Genomic DNA, 19425 nt, shown 5'->3' on the forward strand with positions numbered 1-19425 from the left:
CTTGAATAGATTGCTAGCGATAAAGCGAGACCACCTCTTTCTAACTTACCGGTTTCATCGCGGCTCCATCGAAATTAACCTTCAACGGAGCCAGCGCTTTCTGGTAATTTGTTGTTCCGCACTTGGGAGGCAAACAGACGAGCAGCCCGTCTGAACCTTTCTTCTGGATCTAATCCGCGGTCGAGTTAAAAGGTCGAGCCAATTTCGATTTTATGAAGCGCAAAAGTGCGATTTCCGACACATCGCCCAGCATTTCAAAAGAAATTGGATTTCTGACTCGCGAAAATACTCGAAAGTACTGATTTCACTCGTGAAAAAGTAGTAATCGCCACTTTCTGACACGTTGTGGCGCTGTTTCAAAATTGGCCAATCAAAAGCCTGGAAATCTTTAAAGCGAATTTATTTGTAAAAATAAGCCGTAATCGTAAGTTTTCAAATCTTTTATCATTAAAAAAAATTTTGAAAATTTTATAGCTTCTTATTGGTCGATTCACGCATTTGAAATTTCGACCAATCAGAAGATAAGAAATTTAAAAATGGTCTAATTTTTCGCTTCAAACGCTGAGCCTTACTGTAATGATTTTTGTTCTCTACTTCTCTCATTTATGGTTTTCAAGGCTTCTGATTGCCCAATAATCAAACAGCGCCACCATTTGAGAATAATGAAATCATGGCATTTTCCGCGAATCAAGATCCATTCCTGAGTTCTTGAAAGCCGGCCCCTCAACTTTGAAAACAGGATTGCCTCGCCTTCCATAGCGCTCGGGGATACAGTCGTCCGTCGCTGCCAGTCCGTCAATTTTGACATGAACGTCTTGTATAAGTCGGTGCAGCGCGACAAGTTCCTCAAACGTTCCCGTTTTCTTCACTCTTTCAACTTTAATCTGGCTCAAAATCAAACTGTCAAAATTTGGAAATTTAAAAATTGCATCGTGATGGGAAAAAATGTTTTCTTGGATTATCATTTCTCTAGAAAAAAGCCATTTACAGTTTTATTTGGGTCAAAAAACGACAAAAAATACCAAAAGACCCGACCATAAGCAAATGACGACAGACGATGGCGCTGTTTCAAATCGACCAATCAGAACCCTAGATTTCGAATAAGAGGTAGGCTCTTAAACGAAGAGCCTTGTTATACAGTAAGTCTGGTTTTTTGCAGTTATTTCTTTCGTTAAAATTTCTTGGCTTCTGATTGGCCAATAACAAACAGCGCCACCTGGCGAAAAAAATCTAGAAAATCTTAGAAAATTAGTTTTTCATTTTCTTTTTTTCTTTGATTTTTTAATTTTTTTTTCAAAAAAAGCAGAATTTGCAGTTATTTCGGTCAAAAACTGTTTGTTCCGAAAATTTAGCGAAAAATGCTGATCGCTTCCGTTGAACTGACGTATGCGTTTGTTTTTCTCCAGACCACTAATGGCCGTGTTCTGTAATACTATAAATATTTTGCGCTGTTATAAAATATTTGAATATGTGCCGCAAAACCGTAACGGTATAAAGTTGCGTGGATAATCCTGTGTTGGTATGGCTTTTTGAGTAAGAACTTGGCGATTGCCACGTTTAAGGGGATAGACTTTTTTGCTATGTATTAACATAGTGACACCCTTATTTTCTCTTGCCAATGAAAGGCTTAAACATTCATCTTTATTTTCTGAAGGCCAGAATTTTCTATTCGAAAATATTTTCACAAAAATTTTGACTCGAAATTGAAAAATTTTCCTAGAATATCCAAAATAGCGAAAAAATAAGGGTGTCGCAATCTAAAATCTTGATAAACTCTGGCCATTGTAATAAATTAGTTTTGACTGTATCGAACTATATTTTGAGCCGTTTTTGAGTGCAAAACAGAACAAGCACGTTTCAAAACTTGTTTTCTGTAACTGAACTGATCCGACTTTGGCTGCTCCGGGATTTGCTCGGCCGTTTTCGCTGCAGGAACGTTTTCAGGCGATAAGGACTCCTTATCACTATCGGGCTCACTGAATAAAGGAAAATGAAAGTGTTTTCTTTTACAATTGTTTTGTATAAAGTCAACTATCGGCTGAACAGTTCCACTGATAAATTGTAAGAGCGGATGAGCACCGCCCTAACTGATTGCCAAAAGAGAGTTCTATTGGATTTTGTCTGGTTGGATTTTTGGTCAAAATTATCGCTTTTTTGTCGATTCGATCCTCTTCCTGTACCTGCGCTCGGCAACCTGTGCAGAAACCCTGAGTCAGTGTCTGAAAGATAAAAAATTTAAAAATTGATTAGATAGGTAAGATATGCCGAGCGGCTTACTATTTAAATAAGCCGCTACGCGGCTTTTCATAAAGGATCTTTCAGACCCTGAATCAGGTTTTCTACAGAGGTTGCCGAGCCGAAAACTGCACCACGTTTTCCCTTTTCCGGGGACCCCTGTAATATTTAATTTTCGAAGTTCGGAACTTCCAAATTTCATATAATTTTCGTTTCTGAAATGTGCTCTTCCTTGAACGTGACCGGTCGGTTTTAGAATCAGGCACTCTCACCTGTTGTCGTTTTTCGTTAACGAGGGCGGCTTTTGATTCTGTTGATTAGCGGTTTTGGCGCGGACGTGTAGCTAAAGTGTACGGTAAGATGACGTGCAAAAGGCTCTTTTTTTCTGCGCCAAGTGTAACATTTTTCGGATTTTTGCGCCCTGAGCCCGTCATTTCGCATTTGCCAGCTTTCTTACACGTTCTCAGAAACGCCGAAAAAACGCAAAACGCGGAAAGTTGCGAAATAAACAAACAAGCGTGGTACAGAATAGTTGCTCGGCCCACCTACTTATGGACCTACTGCGGTTAATGAGAACTGGTAGGAGTCTATTTAAAATGCACGTGGAGCATACCAAATTGATAATTCCCTTTTACCGTACTTTTTTACTCAAAAAATGGGATAAAAATAGAGTTCAATATCAAGAACTGGATCCTTGGCTCGGCAACCTGTGAAGAAAACCTGAGTCAGGTTCTCTGAAACAGACATAAAAGCCGAGACCCTGACTCAGGTTTTTACACAGGTTGCCAAGCTCAAACTGGATCTTTCTTAAGACATTTGGCAAATCGTCCCCTTAGAATGTTTTTCAGGGAATCTGTCACTGAAGTTTCATTATAAAAAGGGTTTTTGTGAAAAAAAAGAAAAAAAATCTGAGAAAAATTTTTATTTTTCGGCAAAAAAACTCGGTTTTATTTCAAAAATTAGCTCTAAAATTGGGTGAACGATGTCGGTCACCTTAAAAAGAATACTACCTAGGTATATAAATACATAATATAAAACAGTTCTCTTTTCTTCAAGACAAGCAATCGGCTCTGATGATGGACTTTCTGTTCCGAAAACGTTAAGCCTGCAATAAAACGAACTCAATATAAAATACAGGTATTTTTAAGGGAAAATCATCGCTAACGCGGTTCTTGAAAAATAATTCTTATTGAAGATTTCAAAATGATACCTTTGAGCTTGAAATCTTTTTTGCTTAATTGCTGATTTCAGTTAGGATTAGGGTTAGGATTTCTCAAACGAAAATATGATGAGTAAATTTGCCAAATGTGCTTTATCATTTAAGAAAATAAGAGTATCACCATGAAATTTCAACCAAAAGAAGATTCTAGTTCCAGTTTCTTTTACCTGATTTGAAGAAGAAATGATATTGAACGCCCAAACATAAACAATGACTGTAATGACCACTGCACATCCGACAAATGCCTTCTGCAAATCCCTGTAAGTCATTCCTCTGCTTCTCATCTTCTTTTTTTTTTCTTTTTCTGATTGAGGAATAAATAAGCCTTTTGTCTAAGACTTTTATTCGCAAATTGGTGCTGTAGATTTTCGATCGTAAAAAATCAACGCGGCAATTTTTATTTCGGCGATTTATCGATTCTTGTCGAAATTCGTGAAAATGCGTGTTTACCAAAACAAATCACTTTCAGGGCTCTCTTTCTGCTTTTACAGTTATTGATCAGCCTATTCATCAAAGGAAAAATAAAGGATCGTTAACTTTGAGCTCCTCGCTTTCTCAAACACGTGATTTTATCTTTTCTGAGCTCGGCAACCTGTGTAGAAAACCTGAGTCAAGATCTGAAAGAGTCAAAATGAAAAGCCGTTCCGCGGCTTTATTTAAAAAAAGTCGCTTCGTGGCTTTTTATTTTTGGTCTTTTAGAGCCTGAGTCAGGTTTTCAACACAGGTTTTTGAGCTCAGTTTTTGTAGCTCCTTTTTTATCTATCGGAGGAGACATACTAATTATAAGATTTGAACTGATAAAATATGGAATTTGGTCGGTTTTTACAGGTAACGTTATATTCCTTGAAAAAGTGTGACTTTGTGGAGACTAATAATTATGATGCCATGTCCAGTCGTAAAAATGTCGATTTCAAGTCAAGTTTTCTGAATATTCTCTCGTAATATTGAGAAAATATATACAAATCTGATGCAAATGATTTGACAAAGAAAAATCAATATTTTTGCCAAAATTAGGGCAAATTCGTCAATTTTCGGCAAAAAGTCCAATTTTCAATCGCGATTTTGGGGGTGAAGGAGTCGAGATAGACCCCAAAAATGAAGCCCAAAATCGTTTTTTGGCCCGTAGAATCCATTTCCGGAGTCAGAATTTTAAAATTCCGAAATTTGATTTTTTTGAAAAAAGCTGACGAGCCCTTAATGACTTTCCATTGCAACAAAGGTATTTTTAAATTTTTCATTCCTTTCCTTATTTCTAGGGACTGAATCTTTACTGAATCTTCTCTGTAACTGTAAATAAATAAATCTCCTTCTGTCAAATCATAATTTAGAAAAAATAAACCAGCGTAAGAAATGGCAATAAACAAAAAAACTTTAATCACCCCAGGGAGAAATAATAATTCCAAGCCGGTGATAGTGAATTCGGCGATGATTAAAATCAGGATTCTTTGTTTATAAAAATTATTCCGGCAAAGCGCGGCTAAGGAGCAAATGCCACTCTTGCGTCAGCGAAAAACAAAATTATTTTTCTTGGAGATTTGAGCTCTTGAAAATTTATGAGCTGTGATAATTTGTTGCTTCTTCGCTGTTTTGGAAGTAAACATGTCAACTTAAATATCAGAACCCAAGTGCTCATAAAAAAAACAGTTTTTTTTCGTGATAAAATTGCTTTTTAGGGGGTTAAAAAAATTTATGGAAGTGATTTTATGGATCAGGGTTTTGATTGGCCGGTAGGCCAAATATAGCAGTCTTACAGTAAGACTCTTACTGGTTATCCAAAAATGCATTTCCATAAATTGGCATAATCCTTTTTAAGGGGGTAAACATCATAAATGGTGATTTTCAAGATAATTTTTCGCCAAAAATTAAAATATTGACACCCTTATTTTATCTTTTAAATAGAAACTTTGAACCCTAAAAATGAAAGTTTCACAAAATTTTCTTTTGTTTTTTCTTTGATGCCATATTTGCATAGAAACGTGCAGAAATATTGACAGTTCTAACATTTTGGCTTTCACAGATTTTAGATAATATCTTAAAACGTATTTTGAGCAGAAAAAATATGGGGGTAACAATGTTTTTTAACCATGTTTAACCATGTTTTGGGTAACCATGAAAAGAAAAATCATCTCGAAAATCCAGTTTGCGATATCTACTCCCTTAACCCGTTGCCGAGCGCGTAGCATTCAGGATGCTACAACCTGCCCTGAGGCTCGAAATCCAGCCTTACTATTGGCGTACTGCCTTCACACAGTTAGCGCTCGGAAACGGGTTAAAATTAAAAGTGAACAGAATTATTTACTCGTTAAAATGGGGACCCCTATTTTGTTTCAAATCGTTTTTGGAGTCTTCCCACTAAAGGAGTTCTTTCCTTTGAGATTCGAAAAAGTGACCGTGTCTAACAGAAAAACTCGTTGATAAAATACTGAGAAGCGCGCCTGTATCTGGCTAGAATTAGCATATTTTATTAGGCGCGTTTCGCCACCACGAATTTCAATCAAATAAAACACGATAATTGAGCCGCCGCCGGATATTGCGACATTTTTGGCAAGTTCAAAAAACCTCCCTCGTGCATTTTCAATCGCCCCGACATGAGTGTTTCATAAGCTGCTGTTTTGTTCGATTAACGGGACGCGAAAAGACAACTTTTTTCAAAAACCAAAACAAACAAAAAAAAAGTTCTAAAATTTTCGGGTTTCTTTTTGGCTAAAAAACTGGCTTGCGCCACCACTTTCTCTTTTGGCTAAAACTTGGCTCGGCAACCTGTGTAAAAAACCTGAGTCAGGACCAGAAAAATATGGAGAAAACCTGTATTTTTAAAATCCTGACTCAGGTTTTCATCTTCATTCGATTGAAAAAATATTCTTTTCGCCTTTTTTATTGTTAGATAAGAGTTAAACTTGTTATGTATCCGAGAACGCCTTGACTTGTCAAAAAAGCGTTAAAAACTGTTTTTTTTCCCAGGAAGAGCGTCGGAATAATATGGACGGGCGTCGCACGCATTTCTTCTGGCTTTGGAAAAGATGGAGGAGCAGACCACGGAGATAGGCATCGCCGATGATCGCTGGCATCTCCCCTATCACTCGATTTGCTAGAATAACCTTTATTATTTACTTAAATATTCTCAGACCCTGACTCAGGTTTTCAAATTATTGATAACGCTGTTATCTTGAGGAAAGAAAGAATATTTCTTCGCGAATTTTAGTCGAAAAATTATCGAAACTCGTTTCGGAATAATTTTTAACTCGGATATAAATTTTGTATATGATGATCTTCTCATTTTAACTTGCCAAACCTGCGATCAAGGATCTTTTGCACATTCCGCCTATTTGCGAATTTTAACTTGAAAAAAAAAATAAATTTTGAAAAGATAAAATTATGCAATTTCTAAAAACAGCGCGTTTTAGAGAGGCGAATCTGGCGCAGCTTTGCGTCAAATTTGTCACGTAAAGCTTTCCGGGCTTGACGTATCCGTTTTTAATTTTTGTATTTTCAGTTGGAGGAAGTCCACATCGGGGAGAAACTACTAGAAGTAGCGCTAGAAAACGAGGGCCCTGACTCTGAAAACGCGAATCCAATGGGAATAAAGAGCTCCTCCCGAATCCGATCAACTCGATCAAGATCATCCACACCATCTCCCGAAACTACAAAACTTCTGAGAAGATGACTTCACTCTTTATCAAGGTGGCTTATCAGATGATCGGATCCTGAAGGGCGTATATCTGGGCCCGATAACCTGTGTAGAAAACCTGAGTCAGGTTTTGAAGAGGTAAGATGAAAACCCGCACCGAACGAAGCCGCAAAGCCTGACTCAGGTTTTCTACACAGGTTGCCGAGCTCAGTTATTTTATATACCGTATATATCAAGCAGGAATGGTAAGGAATGGGAAGGATCGTTCGGCAAGCGGACTTTTAATTAAACCATATCGTTGAAAATATCCCGTTGATGGACGTCAATTGTGATAAGCGTCTCAAACTTGACACGATTTTCGATCGAGCTTGTTGAGTTCCTGCGGTGCTTTATCGATGAGCGTGTTCAAGAGCTCGAGGAAGAAGTTGTTTGTTTTTTTTTCATAATCGAAGGGTCAGCAGCGTTTCAGAATCTTGAGTCCAAAAAATTGATTTCGAACTTCGAAGAGTCCGATTTTGGGCAAAAAAAAATCACAGAAAATTTCATTTTTGCAAAACTTCAGAATTTCAACCACCTCCTGGAAAGTATTAAGAAGGTTCTCGTCACTGTTCGAGTGCTGAGCAAGCTGTTAGCTCTCAGAAAAGATGGGATCGATTCAATCCTCGAGAAGAAGAAGCTGGAAGCTTTTGAAACGAACATTAAGATGTTACATCTTAGAGGCAACCCCGTTAAGCTCGATTTTGTCGGCGCCGATTTGAATGACGAAGGTTCTATAAATTATTTGGAGATTCGAATTGGATCGAAGAAGCCGGTGCCAAGGACAAAGGTGTTAGAGATTCTCGCCATGTTCCAGCCGCTCTCTAAAAACATCAACTTGAACAAGCAAAAAGCTTATCAAGACTTGTTCAGGCGTTATCCGAAGCAAGATCTGAACGATTCTCTCCTTCAATAAGCAAAACAAGATCCAGCAGGGTCAGAGTTCTTCCCTTTTTTTACCAAATTTTCAGGGTCACATCACATTTGGAAGAAGTTCTAGTGCCCAAAAACTCGCTGATTGAAAGGACTTTTTTTTCAACAATAGTTTGTTTGGGCTTATCTTCACCGCGCTTTTTGGCATCGTTTTTCTCAACGACCTGCTGTTTTTTGACAAGAGCGAGGTGTTCCTGTAGAACAACCTTCTTTCCTCCCGATAAAAAGGATTGTCAACAAGCTTGTTCACGGTTCACTGGGTGTCATCCAAAAACTGGGAATCATCGGAATGGGGAATTTCTAATGCGATGTCGGCAATAAGAGCAAATACTTCTTAATCGGCATTCCAAATCATTTGGCCAATTATTATGAGTCATAAATAATTTCAACTCTTTCTAGCTATTTTTGAAAATAATTGAAAGTAACCGCTAAATCATGATTTTGACCCTTGAAAACAGGCAGCTCTTCAAACGAATGGACGAGCGAATGGCCGTCATCCGGCCACTTCAGCTTGAATTCAAGATACTTGATACCAAGGACGCCAAGACGGCCAGCAAGACGTACAATCAAATCAGCAGCACTTTTATTGAGTAAATTACGATGTATCAAAAAATTGATTTTTTAGAGAAAGCCCCTAAAAACGCACATTTTTAGCTTTAGCATTTCTCTGCAGTATGGATTCGCCAGAAACAACTGAATCAGTAGAACCAATTTAAAAATCATTTTCGAATTTTTTTTCATAAAAAATATGATTAAAAAACAGAATTACGTAAGAAAATTTCAATTCTACCTCACTTGTTAAAAAATCGAGCGCTTGATTTTTATTCGCGCATCGAAATCAACGAGGAGTTTTCATTCATTTTTCTTTCGCTGATGAGAAGTGCGAATATTTTTAAAGGCTGTTTTTCGAAATCAAGATAGGAAATTTTATTTTATGTACAGAATTATTGTCGAATCGTAATGTTCCAGCGGACAAAAGTATGTCCTCCTTCGAGTTTGACCATTCCTTTTGAATCCGGCGTCAACTTTTTCGCCGAGTTGTAGCTCTTCCCAGTATCACCGCCAATATCGTCCGCGGTGGCTTGAAAGTCGACGCGTTTTCCTAAAAAATAAAATCTCAAATTCAACAATCGATACCGTTGTAAGTGAGCCACATTTTCCAGAATTGCCCGTCGCCACCGTAGTCTTTTTTGCTCGTTTGATGTCGGATTGTCCATCCAGCTTCCGACACTTCCAAATTTTTGCATTGAAAAAAACTTTATTTTGGCTGAAAATCGCGTCGAAACAAAACTCAAAATACTGAAAAATGCGATTTAATCCAATTCCTTCAAATTAAAAGTCGTGAACCCAGCTGCCATTGCTCGAAGCACTCTTCGCACTGCTGCTTCCTCGTGTCCTCTTCGGACAGATGAAGAGTCGTCGCCGTTGTAAAGTCCAAATCCGTTCAGTGGTGATGCGCCGAGGAATTCAACCTTTTCTTTCAGTCCTTTATTTTCTGTTTCCAGCTTTGTGATTTTGTTTTGAGCTTCCTTCAAAGTCTCCTGTGTTTTTGTTAATCTCTGTTCAGCTTTCACCATAAATCCATCATTTTCTTCTGTGTCTCTTCAAGTTTCTTCTGCAACTCCGCAATCAAATGATCATTAATAACATCCTTGGTCTCCAGTCGATTGAGTCCAAAAACGAGATTTTCGGGTTTGATTCGATGTTTGAGCTGCTCGACCAAACTCCACAAAACAGGCTGGTTCATCAAAGAAGTCACGCTTTCGACTCGCTCGCCGATTTCGACGACCAAACACTGCTTGATCAGACTTTCCATTACAGGGAAGGCGACTTCGGCTGGACTTCGAATGTTTTGGGCGATGTTCATCATTGTTTGGAAATGGTTGTCCGTGGCGAAGGGATGTCTTTTTTCAGTTTTGAAACTTTATTTTGTGAGAAAGTATTTTCGAAAATAAAAAATAAGAGAAGAAATAAACTTTTCTAAAATTTGGTAAAACTGTCCCTAAAAGTACAAAGCATTTGCATAATGATTCCGAATGGCCACAAATCTCGTCGGAAAGAGATCTGCTCGGTTTCCTTATCAGTGTTTGAAAATTGTTGAAACACCGGTCTGAGGAAGAACCGTCCAATTTTTTCGGAAAAATGTCGGCTAAAATTCAAGCAAATATCCGCTCAATGATTTTGGGTAGAATAAATTTTTGGAAGAGATTTTTATGAAAAGGGTTTTGATTGGCCGGTAGACCAAATACAGCAATCTTATTCGTTATCCGAAAATTCAATTCCAAAAATTGGTTTTGTCTTTGATTTTCGGAACCTTCTTTTTCAAACACTGTTCCTGATTCTTGAGTGTTTCCGGCGGGTAATAGTCAATTGTTCCTGCGACGCCGGTATTTTTGGTCGCTTCGATTGTTCGGGAAATGTTGAAATCGGCCAGCTTCGCCTAATTTTTGCATTTATTTTGTGAAGTCATCGATTATTTACCGTTTTCTTATCAGCAGAAAGAAGGACATTTTCGGGCTTTACGTCTCGGTGGATTACATTTTGGGAATGAACGTAGTCTATTTTAAAATTACGACTTTATTATTCAAATTTCCTCAAACCTAGAGCAACAGCCAGTTGAGCCGTTATCCGAAGCGCTTCGTTTTCATCCCAGGGTTCTTCAGTTTCTTTTCCTTCTGAAAGAATCAATAAAGAAAGAATGTTATTGCTGAATCTTACCGTTGAGAAGCTTCTCTTTGAGATATTCGGACAAATCGCCTCCAGGAAGATATTCGAGGATTAGCGCGTGGTAGGTGAAGTTTTTTGGGCCATTGAAAACGAAATCATCGAGTAGTTTCACGACATAGTCGTTGTCTTTTCAGAGGTTAAAAATTGAATTGAAATAATGAATCAAGCAAAAACTTATTCAAACAAAATCAAACCCCTTTCCTAGTTTTTGAAGCAGGGCAACTTCCGATTTTGCGTCTTCTTCTTGCTGTTCATTTAAAAGTGCGATTCCCTTGAGCATTTTCAACTCGTTGTCTAAATACGATTACGAAACCGCCCCTTCCACACTTCCCCTTACCATTTTGAGTATCCTCAACGAGGAAGTAAATCTTCCCATCTCTCGACTCTTTCAATTCTCTGATCGCCTTGTAGCGCTGGTTGATCATCTCACCTTCCATTTTCGTCAAAATTCGATTCTGCTGAATGAGAAGACAGAATTTGCAGCGCGGCCGGCTTTTTTATTTGCAAAGATCGCCTTCTTCAAATTCTGCAAATATTGCTCAGAATTCGCCACCGCCCAACAACTGTATTTGTTCTGTCTATTTACAGGTCTTCGTCGAAAATGAAAATTTCCCGGATATTTTTAAAAGAGACAGAATGAAAACAAAAATTCATAATATTTTATTAAGTTTTATTTTTTTATTGACTAAAAGAAGAAAATAAAAAGCAAACAAGCAAAAGCCATTGAAATTGAAGCTGAGGATGCGGAAGAATCTCTGTTGAGCGGCAGTCCATTTCTTTCCCAAATTTCTTCAAGCTGCTCTTCGCATTGAGTCTTGTTATTTGGCGCATCGCAGAAGAGGTTGGCTTCAATGCTTCGAGCAGATCGGTCGAGTTCCTTCGCTTGTTCGAGCAGATTCCCGTCGAAACTGTCTTCAAAGCCGCCCCAAATAGCGCCGAAAAAATAATTCTTCTTCGCTAAGAAAATGGTCCAAAGAAGACAAAATCAGTGTTTTTTACCGTGTTTCTGGACAAAAGGAATGTATTCTTTTAGCATCAAATTGAATCGGGCGCTAAATTGAAATTTTTCTTTCAGAAAATTTTCATTTGAAAAAAAAACCTGTAAATAAACCATCGCAAAACGCCAGTGTAAAAGGTTTGTTCCTCAGGATGGCCGATTGTATTTTCAAAAGTCATGATGTTTTGGAGCATAGGAATAACTTGTTCCGCATGTGCTCGGCAACCTGTTTAGAAAACCTGAGTCAGGTTTTGAAGAACTAAAATGAAAAGCCGCTTAGTCAATATTTTTAAATAAATAAAAGTAATTTTGTTCGCTACGCGGCTTTTCATTTCAGGCTTTCCAAGCCTGACTCAGGTTTTTACACAGGTTGCCGAGCCCAGTGTTCTGTCAACTCAGTAGCGTCCGAGACTGCATTGTAGAACTCGACGGATTGAAGCATTTCCATCACATCTATAATTTGCACGAAAATTTTGTCGCACAACTGAATTTTTACCGTCACAAGCTTCGGGATACAAAGCGACGAGACGAACGAACGCCCATGCTGTTCCAACATCGCTGCCGATCGAGTCGATTTTAGTAAAATTTCCGCTGAAATGCGTTTTAAAAAATAATGAATCGAAAGAGTACCTGAAGTATTTTAAGTAGAACGCGTGGAATTTCTCGATCGGGGGTTTAATAGCTCTGCTGAATTGTTTGACAGCATCGTTGACTCCAGAACAGATTTCGTTGGCATAGCTTCGCGGCACAGTTGATCGCTTTTTGAGAGGAATATTGGTTTCAGTTAGGGTTAGGCCCTGACTGTCAGGGTAGGGGGAGAAGACTAAGTAGAGTTACTCAGTTTGGGTTAGGGTTAGGTATTCAATGTAGGGATAAAAACAAATATAAGGGCGCCTTCAAAAAAAATGGTGGTAATAATCCTTCCTGCAAGAAAACAGCGATGATATCGGTCACATGAGTAAGATCTTCGAATACAAATTGATTGTCATTTTCTTGATAAAATCTTTTACCTGGAAGTTCAGAAGACCCGTTGTTGAAAAACGGAGCCAGTGGCTGGAGAATATACTCAAACACATTATTCGCGCTTTCGCCCTCTACTTCAGTCAAAAGAAACGCGGCAACGGAAGTGATCATATCCTCGATTTCCCGCGTTGAAGACTCGCTAACTTCAGCAAATATATCAAAAATGAACTTTCGAATAGCGGCGACGTCCAATTCGATGCTCTCGCGCTCAGTCGAAAAAACTTCAATCCCGCTTTTGCACCAGTCGTTGTCCCACTTGAAAAGGATGAATTTCGCGATGGTGATTGTGTCCAAATAAGTTGCGTCAGAGAAATTGGAGGAAAACAGAAGCCCGGCGATGTTAACATCTTCTTCAAGCCGTCTGAAAGGAACATGATTTTCAATTTCAGGCTCCAATTCGGGGTAGTGTCCGGAACCGACAAAAAATTCGATTTTTCGAAATTTTTTGTCGGTTCCGGTCACCTACTCTCAAATTCGACTAGAAAATCGACTATTTCGGGCCCAAACCACAGTTTTTCCGACAATTTTGGGCTTACTACTGTATTCACCTTATGGTTTCCTTGACAAATGCAACTCCAAAAGCAATATCTTTTATTTCATTTTTCTCCGTCTCATTCAGACCATCCAGTGCACTCATATCGTCCACAGTCGCATGACAAAGAGTTCCGAACTTTTCATCAAAAAACTGGGCAGAAATGCCTGCAAAGAGGCAAATACCAAGTCGCATTTTATCTCTTTGAAAATCAGCGAAGAGGGATGCGATGAAAAAATGATTTGATTTCAATGATTAATTCCGGCCGGAAATGCATCGACGATTTTTGATGAAAAATGCTTGGATTTAATTTTTTGTTGTTTGACATCGGTGAAATTGGTATGGTTTTGTTTATTTCAGTAAAGCTTTCGGATGCTGAGATCCATCTTCAGTACTAGAATAAAGTGTAAAGAATACGAAAAGAAGTGAAAATATTTTGAGGGCTAGACTTTGAGAGAGAGTAGCGCACTGAAGTTCAAATGAAAGATTTCAAGAGAAATAAATTTGGTCTAGAGAATTTTTGAAAGAATAAATGTTGAACTAGAGATTTTTTGAAAATGATTAATATAATCGGGCTTCGGATCATTTTCAAAAATCTCTAGTTCAACATTTATTCTTTCAAAATTCTCTAGACCAAATTTATTTCTCTTGAAATCTTTCATTTGAACTTCAGTGCGCTACTCTCTCTCAAAGTCTAGCCCTCAAAGGTTTATTTTTACTTCTTTTCGTATTCTTTACACTTTATTCTAGTACTGAAGATGGATCTCAGCATCCGAAAGCTTTACTGAAATAAACAAAACCATACCAATTTCACCGATGTCAAACAACAAGAGATTATCTTAATGGAAAACAGACATCACCGTATCTACGAAATATACGAATGTACCCGTAAAATCGTACGAACAAGAAGTAACAATTTATTCCTCGAGAGATGTTTAACTGCTGGACTCAACCCTAAATTCACCGCCTTTTCTTGTCAATTCCTATCGAAGGTAAACTGGTCGCCGCATGTTATCCACCAAAAACGAACGAAGATCACTAAAAACGCTATATTTAACAATCAAGCTAAAATTTCTCATCTTAATTCTCAGCTTCATCATCTTAAGTTAAAACATTTTCATAATTCCTCCGATACATTTACCGACTCATCCATCGAATACCATTTCAAACTTGCAAATGAGCATGAATCATCTCATACTAAAATTCTTAATCGAAAATTTGAACAATTGTCATCACCATCATCTGATCAAGCATCCATTCATATTTTCAATGACACAAATATTGAAATACCCCATTCGGTTATCCAGATTCTTAAATTTTCAAGTAAACGACCAATCGGTGGCTCGCCCACAACAGTTAGAATTACGGAGAGTTTTGAGTATCTTTTTAACAATGTGTTAAAGTATTGCAAAGATTTAAAATTGGACGCGCTAGAAATAGATGAAATCAAAACAAAGCTAAAAACTCAATTTCATTTTTTACGAAAAAGTTATTCATCATCTAATGACGCTAAAATCCTAAAAGATTTTCTCGCGAAACACCCCGATTACTTATTTATTAATGTAGATAAATCTGAAAATTTGAGATTTTGCTCATTTGAGTATTACAAAAATAAACTTTTGGAAATTCTCACTACAAATAACTATAAACCAATTACACATGATCACACAGAACTAAATTATTTTCGAATGAATAATATTATCGAAATGCTTAAACCATACATAAGTCATAAATTAGAAAAACAAATTAAACCAAATTTCAATAGCAGAATCGGCTTCGGCATAAGCAAAGAATCGAAAGAGAATAAACCCCTTCGATTAATTGTTAGCGGAAGAAATGCTATTTCATCAAATATAGAACAATTCTATCTTTTACCAATTCTGAAAAAGTTAGAAGGCTTCTGTAAATTTCAAATTCGAGACACTAAACAACTTAAAACTAATCTGACTAATATAAGAAATAAATTTGACCCAAAAATTCACTGTATTTACAGCCTGGATATCGTCAAAATGTACGACAATATCAATGTTTTCGAAGCAATTAATTTTATTTGTGATAAAATTTATGCATTTCCTAATAAGTTTTTTCCCAAAAAAGATAATAATAATGATAACCCTTACTCTAATCTTGATTCAAACATACCACCACGATCACTTTTTCAGTCTATTTTGAAAGCAACCCTTACAGATTTTACAAGTTTTAAGACCCTTGTGGGAGACTATCAACAAATACAAGGTATAAGCATGGGAGGACAAATAAGTGGACTCATAGCGAATATTTATGCAGCAAAAGTTGAAAACCCTATTATTACTAAATTATTGAGAAATAATGACATTATTCTATATAACAGATTCGTCGACGATTCCATAATTATTGGCACAAAATCAAGTAAACTGAAACTTTTCGCGTCTTTAAATTCAGCCGACAAAAATTTGAAATATAAAATTGAACATTCAACAAATAAATCTATTAATTTTCTGGACACCACAATTAAATTTTCAAATAAAACTAGCCAATTAGAGATGGAACATTTCGAGAAAAAGTCAAAAAGTTCCGTTACAATGAATTACAAAACTTCCATAGCCCCTACGTCTCATAAACGTAACACAATTTTAGGATCATGTAATAGAATTAGAAACGCATGCACAAATCAACAAGATGAAGACAAAGGTCTTTCTAAACTTAAATCTAAATTAATCAAAAACAATTTCCCTAAACAATTTTTGAAAAATGAAATTGATAAATTTAAAAATAACTCAAACAAAACTAAAGATAAAGATTTTGATTCCTCTCTATTTTTATCGCTAGATTTTACTTCTGAACGATGTAATACAATACACAAAAACATCCTAAAAATTTTCCAAACTCATCTCCCGCGATTCAAATTAACAATTAGTTGGCGATGCATCAGATTGAATTCAATATTAACTCCCCTTACTAAACCTAGAAAAGACACGGAAAACCGAAAGGCGTGCATTTACTCTTTCGTATGCGATTGCTCTCAAAACTATATCGGCCACACAAAGCGGCAATTGAACACTCGTATTTCAGAACATGGTCAAAAAAGTCGAAAATCGGAAGTCGGAGTCCATATTTTTAACTGCAATAATTATAAAAATAATCTTCTTTCTAACTTTGGTTCCAAACCAACTCCATCTCAACGTTTCCAGTACCTAAAATCTCATTTTACTGTTCTAAAAGACAATGTCTTCGATTATTTCAAACGAACTTTTATTGAATCATATCATATCCATTTCTGCCAACCTTCCCTTAACAGACAACGTCAACACCAATCTATAACAATAATATAGTCGGGCACTTTTTGAAAATGATCCGAAGCCCGATTATATTAATCATTTTCAAAAATCTCTAGTTCAACATTTATTCTTTCAAAAATTCTCTAGACCAAATTTATTTCTCTTGAAATCTTTCATTTGAACTTCAGTGCGCTACTCTCTCTCAAAGTCTAGCCCTCAAAATATTTTCACTTCTTTTCGTATTCTTTACACTTTATTCTAGTACTGAAGATGGATCTCAGCATCCGAAAGCTTTACTGAAATAAACAAAACCATACGGATTTAATTTTATTTAATAAATTTAGCTCAATCAGAAAATGAACTGCCGAATAGATATTCGTGGAAAAATCACGGACCGTTTTTTCCCTAAGCCCTGTAAATAGACAAAATAAATACAGTTGCTGGGCGGTGGCGAATTCGGAGCAATATTTGCAGAATTTGAAGAAGGCGATCTTTGCAAACAGAAAAAGCCGGCCGCGCTGCAAATTCTCTTTTTCATTCAGCAGAATCGAATTTTGACGAAAAATGGAAGGTGAAATGATCAACGAGCGCTACAAGGCGATCAGAGAATTGAAAGAGTCGAGAGATGGGAAGATTTACTTTCTCGTCGAGGATACTCAAAATGGTAAAGAGAAGTGTGGAAGGAGCGGTTACGTGATCGTGTTTAGACAACGAGCAGAAAATGCTCAAGGGAATCGCGCTTTTGAATGAACAACAAAAAGAAGACGCGAAATCGGAAATTGCTTTGCTCCGAAGACTAGGAAAAGGGTTTATTGACCAGATCTTAAAACTTTCTGGAATGAACTACAAGTTAATGAAAACCTCTCAAAAGACAATGACTATGTAGTAAAACTGCTCGACGATTTCGTTTTTACTGACCCGAACAACTTCACCTACCACGCTCTGATTCTCGAATATCTTCCAGGAGGCGACTTGTCCGAGTATTTGAAGGAGAAACTTCTCAACGGTAAGATCAAGCAGAAGCATTTTTCCATTGCTTTTTTGTTTCAGAAGGAAAAGAAACTGAAGAACCGTGGGATGAAAATGAAGCGCTTCGGATTACTGCTCAACTGGCTGTTGCTCTAGGTTTGCACAAATTTGAATAATTAAATCGTAATTTTAAAATAGACTACGTCCATTCCCAAAATGTGATACACCGAGACGTCAAGCCCGAAAACGTCCTGCTTTCTGCTGATAAGAAAACGGTAAACAAACTTTAACGTCATCAGAAATTTGAGAAAATTAAGGCAAAACTGGCCGATTTCAACATTTCCCGAACGATCGAGGCGACCAAAAACACCGGTGTCGCTGGAACAATGGACTTTTATCCACCCGAAACGCTTAGAAATCAAGAAACTGAGCAGATCTCTTTCCGACGAGATTTGTGGCCATTTGGAATTATCATGCAGATGCTTTGTTCTTTCAGGAATAGTTTTAAAATCAAAGATTTTTTGATTTTCTTTATGAAAATTTGAAAACTGAAAAAGACATCCCTTCGCAACGGATGACCCTTTGCAAACAATGATGAACATCGCCCAAAACATCCGTCAACCAGCAGAAGTCGCCTTTCCGGTCATGGAAAGTCTGATCAAGCAATGTTTGGTCGTCGAAATCGGCGAAAGAGTCGAAAGCGTGACTTCTTTGATGAAACAGCCTCTTTTGTGGAGTTTGGTTGAGCAGCTCAAGAATAGAATCAAACCGGAAAACCTCGTTTTTGGACTCAATCGATTGGAGACCAAGGATGTTATTAAGGATTATTTGATTGCGGAGTTGCAGAAGAAACTTGAAGAAACGCAGAAGAAAATGGTCGATTTTATGGGAAAAACCCAGCGGACTTTGAAGGAAGCTCAAAGCAAAATCTCAAAGCTCGAAACTGAAAACACTAAACTGAAAAAACTGTCGGGTTTCTCTGCGGATCACCACATGATGGATTTGGTCTTTTTCATGGCGACGACAAACGATCTCAGCACTACGAACATGATGTGCCAAAAGTGCTTCGAGGAATGGCTTCTGGCTTGACGACTTTTAATTTGAAGGAATTGGATAAAATCACATTTTTAGTTTTTTGATTTTTGTTTCGACGCGATTTTCATCCAAAATTAAGTTTTGGCTCAACGACAATTTCGAAGTATCGGAAGCTGGCTGGACAATCCGACATCAATCGAAGAGCAAAAACTACGGCGGCGACGGCTTCTGGAAAATGTGGCTTCTTTTCAACGGTATTGATTGTTGAATTTGAGATTTTTATTTTTTAGGAAAACGCGTCGGTTTTGAAGCCGACGCGGACGATATTGACCATTATGATGGGAAGAGCTACAACTCGGCGAAGAAGTTGACGCCGGATTCACAAGGAATGGTCAAACTCAAAGGAGAACGACTTTATGTCCGCTGGAATATTACTGTAAGAAAGTAATTCTGTAAATTTATATAAAATGATGATCGATTTTAAAGCAAAGACTTCATTTTCAAATATATTCGCGCTCCTCATCAGCAAATACTAGTAAGAACTATCTTTGTTGAAATTTCTAGTCGCGAATTATTTTTAAACCTATTCTTTTAAACCTTTTTCAATCAATTTTCAATTAAAAAAAATAGAAAAAAGCTTTAATTATTTATTCTTTTTTTTTTTCAGACACATTTAATTTTCGAAATACCAAGCTTTTAAACCTAGCTTTTTATTTCATGCAAACTTTAATTAACTGATGCAACTTTGATAATAAATTATTTTTAAAAATTAATGAAATTCTGCATATTTCATTTTCCTGACCAAAACTCCTTGCGTCAATAAAAGTCCAGAGC

At 37.2% G+C, this 19425-nt stretch overlaps 2 protein-coding genes and 3 long non-coding RNA genes across 5 annotated transcripts; 1 reads left to right on the forward strand and 4 right to left on the reverse strand.

Annotated features, from left to right (window-relative positions):
• Window positions 1–1792: 1792 nt before the first annotated feature.
• Window positions 1793–3976, reverse strand: LOC145698507 (uncharacterized). The gene is made up of 3 exons (XM_081775707.1): window positions 3622–3976; window positions 2508–2578; window positions 1793–1976 (listed from the first exon to the last, which is right to left on the reverse strand). Exons 1-3 carry the CDS (start codon window positions 3736–3738, stop codon window positions 1793–1795), a joined length of 372 nt encoding a protein of 123 aa, XP_081631833.1. The 5' UTR covers window positions 3739–3976.
• A 6083-nt stretch (window positions 3977–10059) lies between these two features.
• LOC145699897 (uncharacterized) lies at window positions 10060–10900 on the reverse strand. The gene is made up of 4 exons (XR_014134105.1): window positions 10770–10900; window positions 10652–10726; window positions 10533–10609; window positions 10060–10491 (listed from the first exon to the last, which is right to left on the reverse strand). It is a non-coding gene; the product is annotated as an uncharacterized LOC145699897 (long non-coding RNA).
• Window positions 10901–10956: 56 nt separating this feature from the next.
• LOC145698508 (uncharacterized) lies at window positions 10957–11221 on the reverse strand. The gene is made up of 2 exons (XR_014133926.1): window positions 11116–11221; window positions 10957–11072 (listed from the first exon to the last, which is right to left on the reverse strand). It is a non-coding gene; the product is annotated as an uncharacterized LOC145698508 (long non-coding RNA).
• Window positions 11222–12136: 915 nt separating this feature from the next.
• LOC145698509 (uncharacterized) lies at window positions 12137–13525 on the reverse strand. The gene is made up of 6 exons (XM_081775709.1): window positions 13347–13525; window positions 12786–13159; window positions 12670–12740; window positions 12406–12572; window positions 12272–12366; window positions 12137–12228 (listed from the first exon to the last, which is right to left on the reverse strand). Exons 1-6 carry the CDS (start codon window positions 13523–13525, stop codon window positions 12137–12139), a joined length of 978 nt encoding a protein of 325 aa, XP_081631835.1.
• A 5232-nt stretch (window positions 13526–18757) lies between these two features.
• On the forward strand, window positions 18758–19101 carry LOC145700379 (uncharacterized). The gene is made up of 2 exons (XR_014134200.1): window positions 18758–18845; window positions 18882–19101. It is a non-coding gene; the product is annotated as an uncharacterized LOC145700379 (long non-coding RNA).
• The last annotated feature ends 324 nt before the right edge of the window (window positions 19102–19425 follow it).

Source organism: Oikopleura dioica, chromosome 2, assembly GCF_907165135.1.
Source record: "Oikopleura dioica chromosome 2, OKI2018_I68_1.0, whole genome shotgun sequence".
Taxonomy (NCBI): domain Eukaryota; kingdom Metazoa; phylum Chordata; class Appendicularia; order Copelata; family Oikopleuridae; genus Oikopleura; species Oikopleura dioica.

Excerpts from the sequence above, each read along its gene's own strand:
- LOC145698509 (XM_081775709.1), bottom strand. The coding sequence starts at position 13,525 with ATGCGACTTGGTATTTGCCTCTTTGCAGGCATTTCTGCCCAGTTTTTT. Across the intron at positions 12,741-12,785 it reads CGGGTCTTCTGAACTTCCAG|ATCTTACTCATGTGACCGAT; the intron begins GTAAAAGATTTT and ends TTGTATTCGAAG. Across the intron at positions 12,573-12,669 it reads TACCACCATTTTTTTTGAAG|GGCCTAACCCTAACTGAAAC; the intron begins GCGCCCTTATAT and ends CCTGACAGTCAG.
- LOC145698507 (XM_081775707.1), bottom strand. The coding sequence starts at position 3,738 with ATGAGAAGCAGAGGAATGACTTACAGGGATTTGCAGAAGGCATTTGTC. Across the intron at positions 2,579-3,621 it reads TCATTTCTTCTTCAAATCAG|CTACACGTCCGCGCCAAAAC; the intron begins GTAAAAGAAACT and ends CGTACACTTTAG. Across the intron at positions 1,977-2,507 it reads TTAACGAAAAACGACAACAG|TGAGCCCGATAGTGATAAGG; the intron begins GTGAGAGTGCCT and ends TCCTTTATTCAG.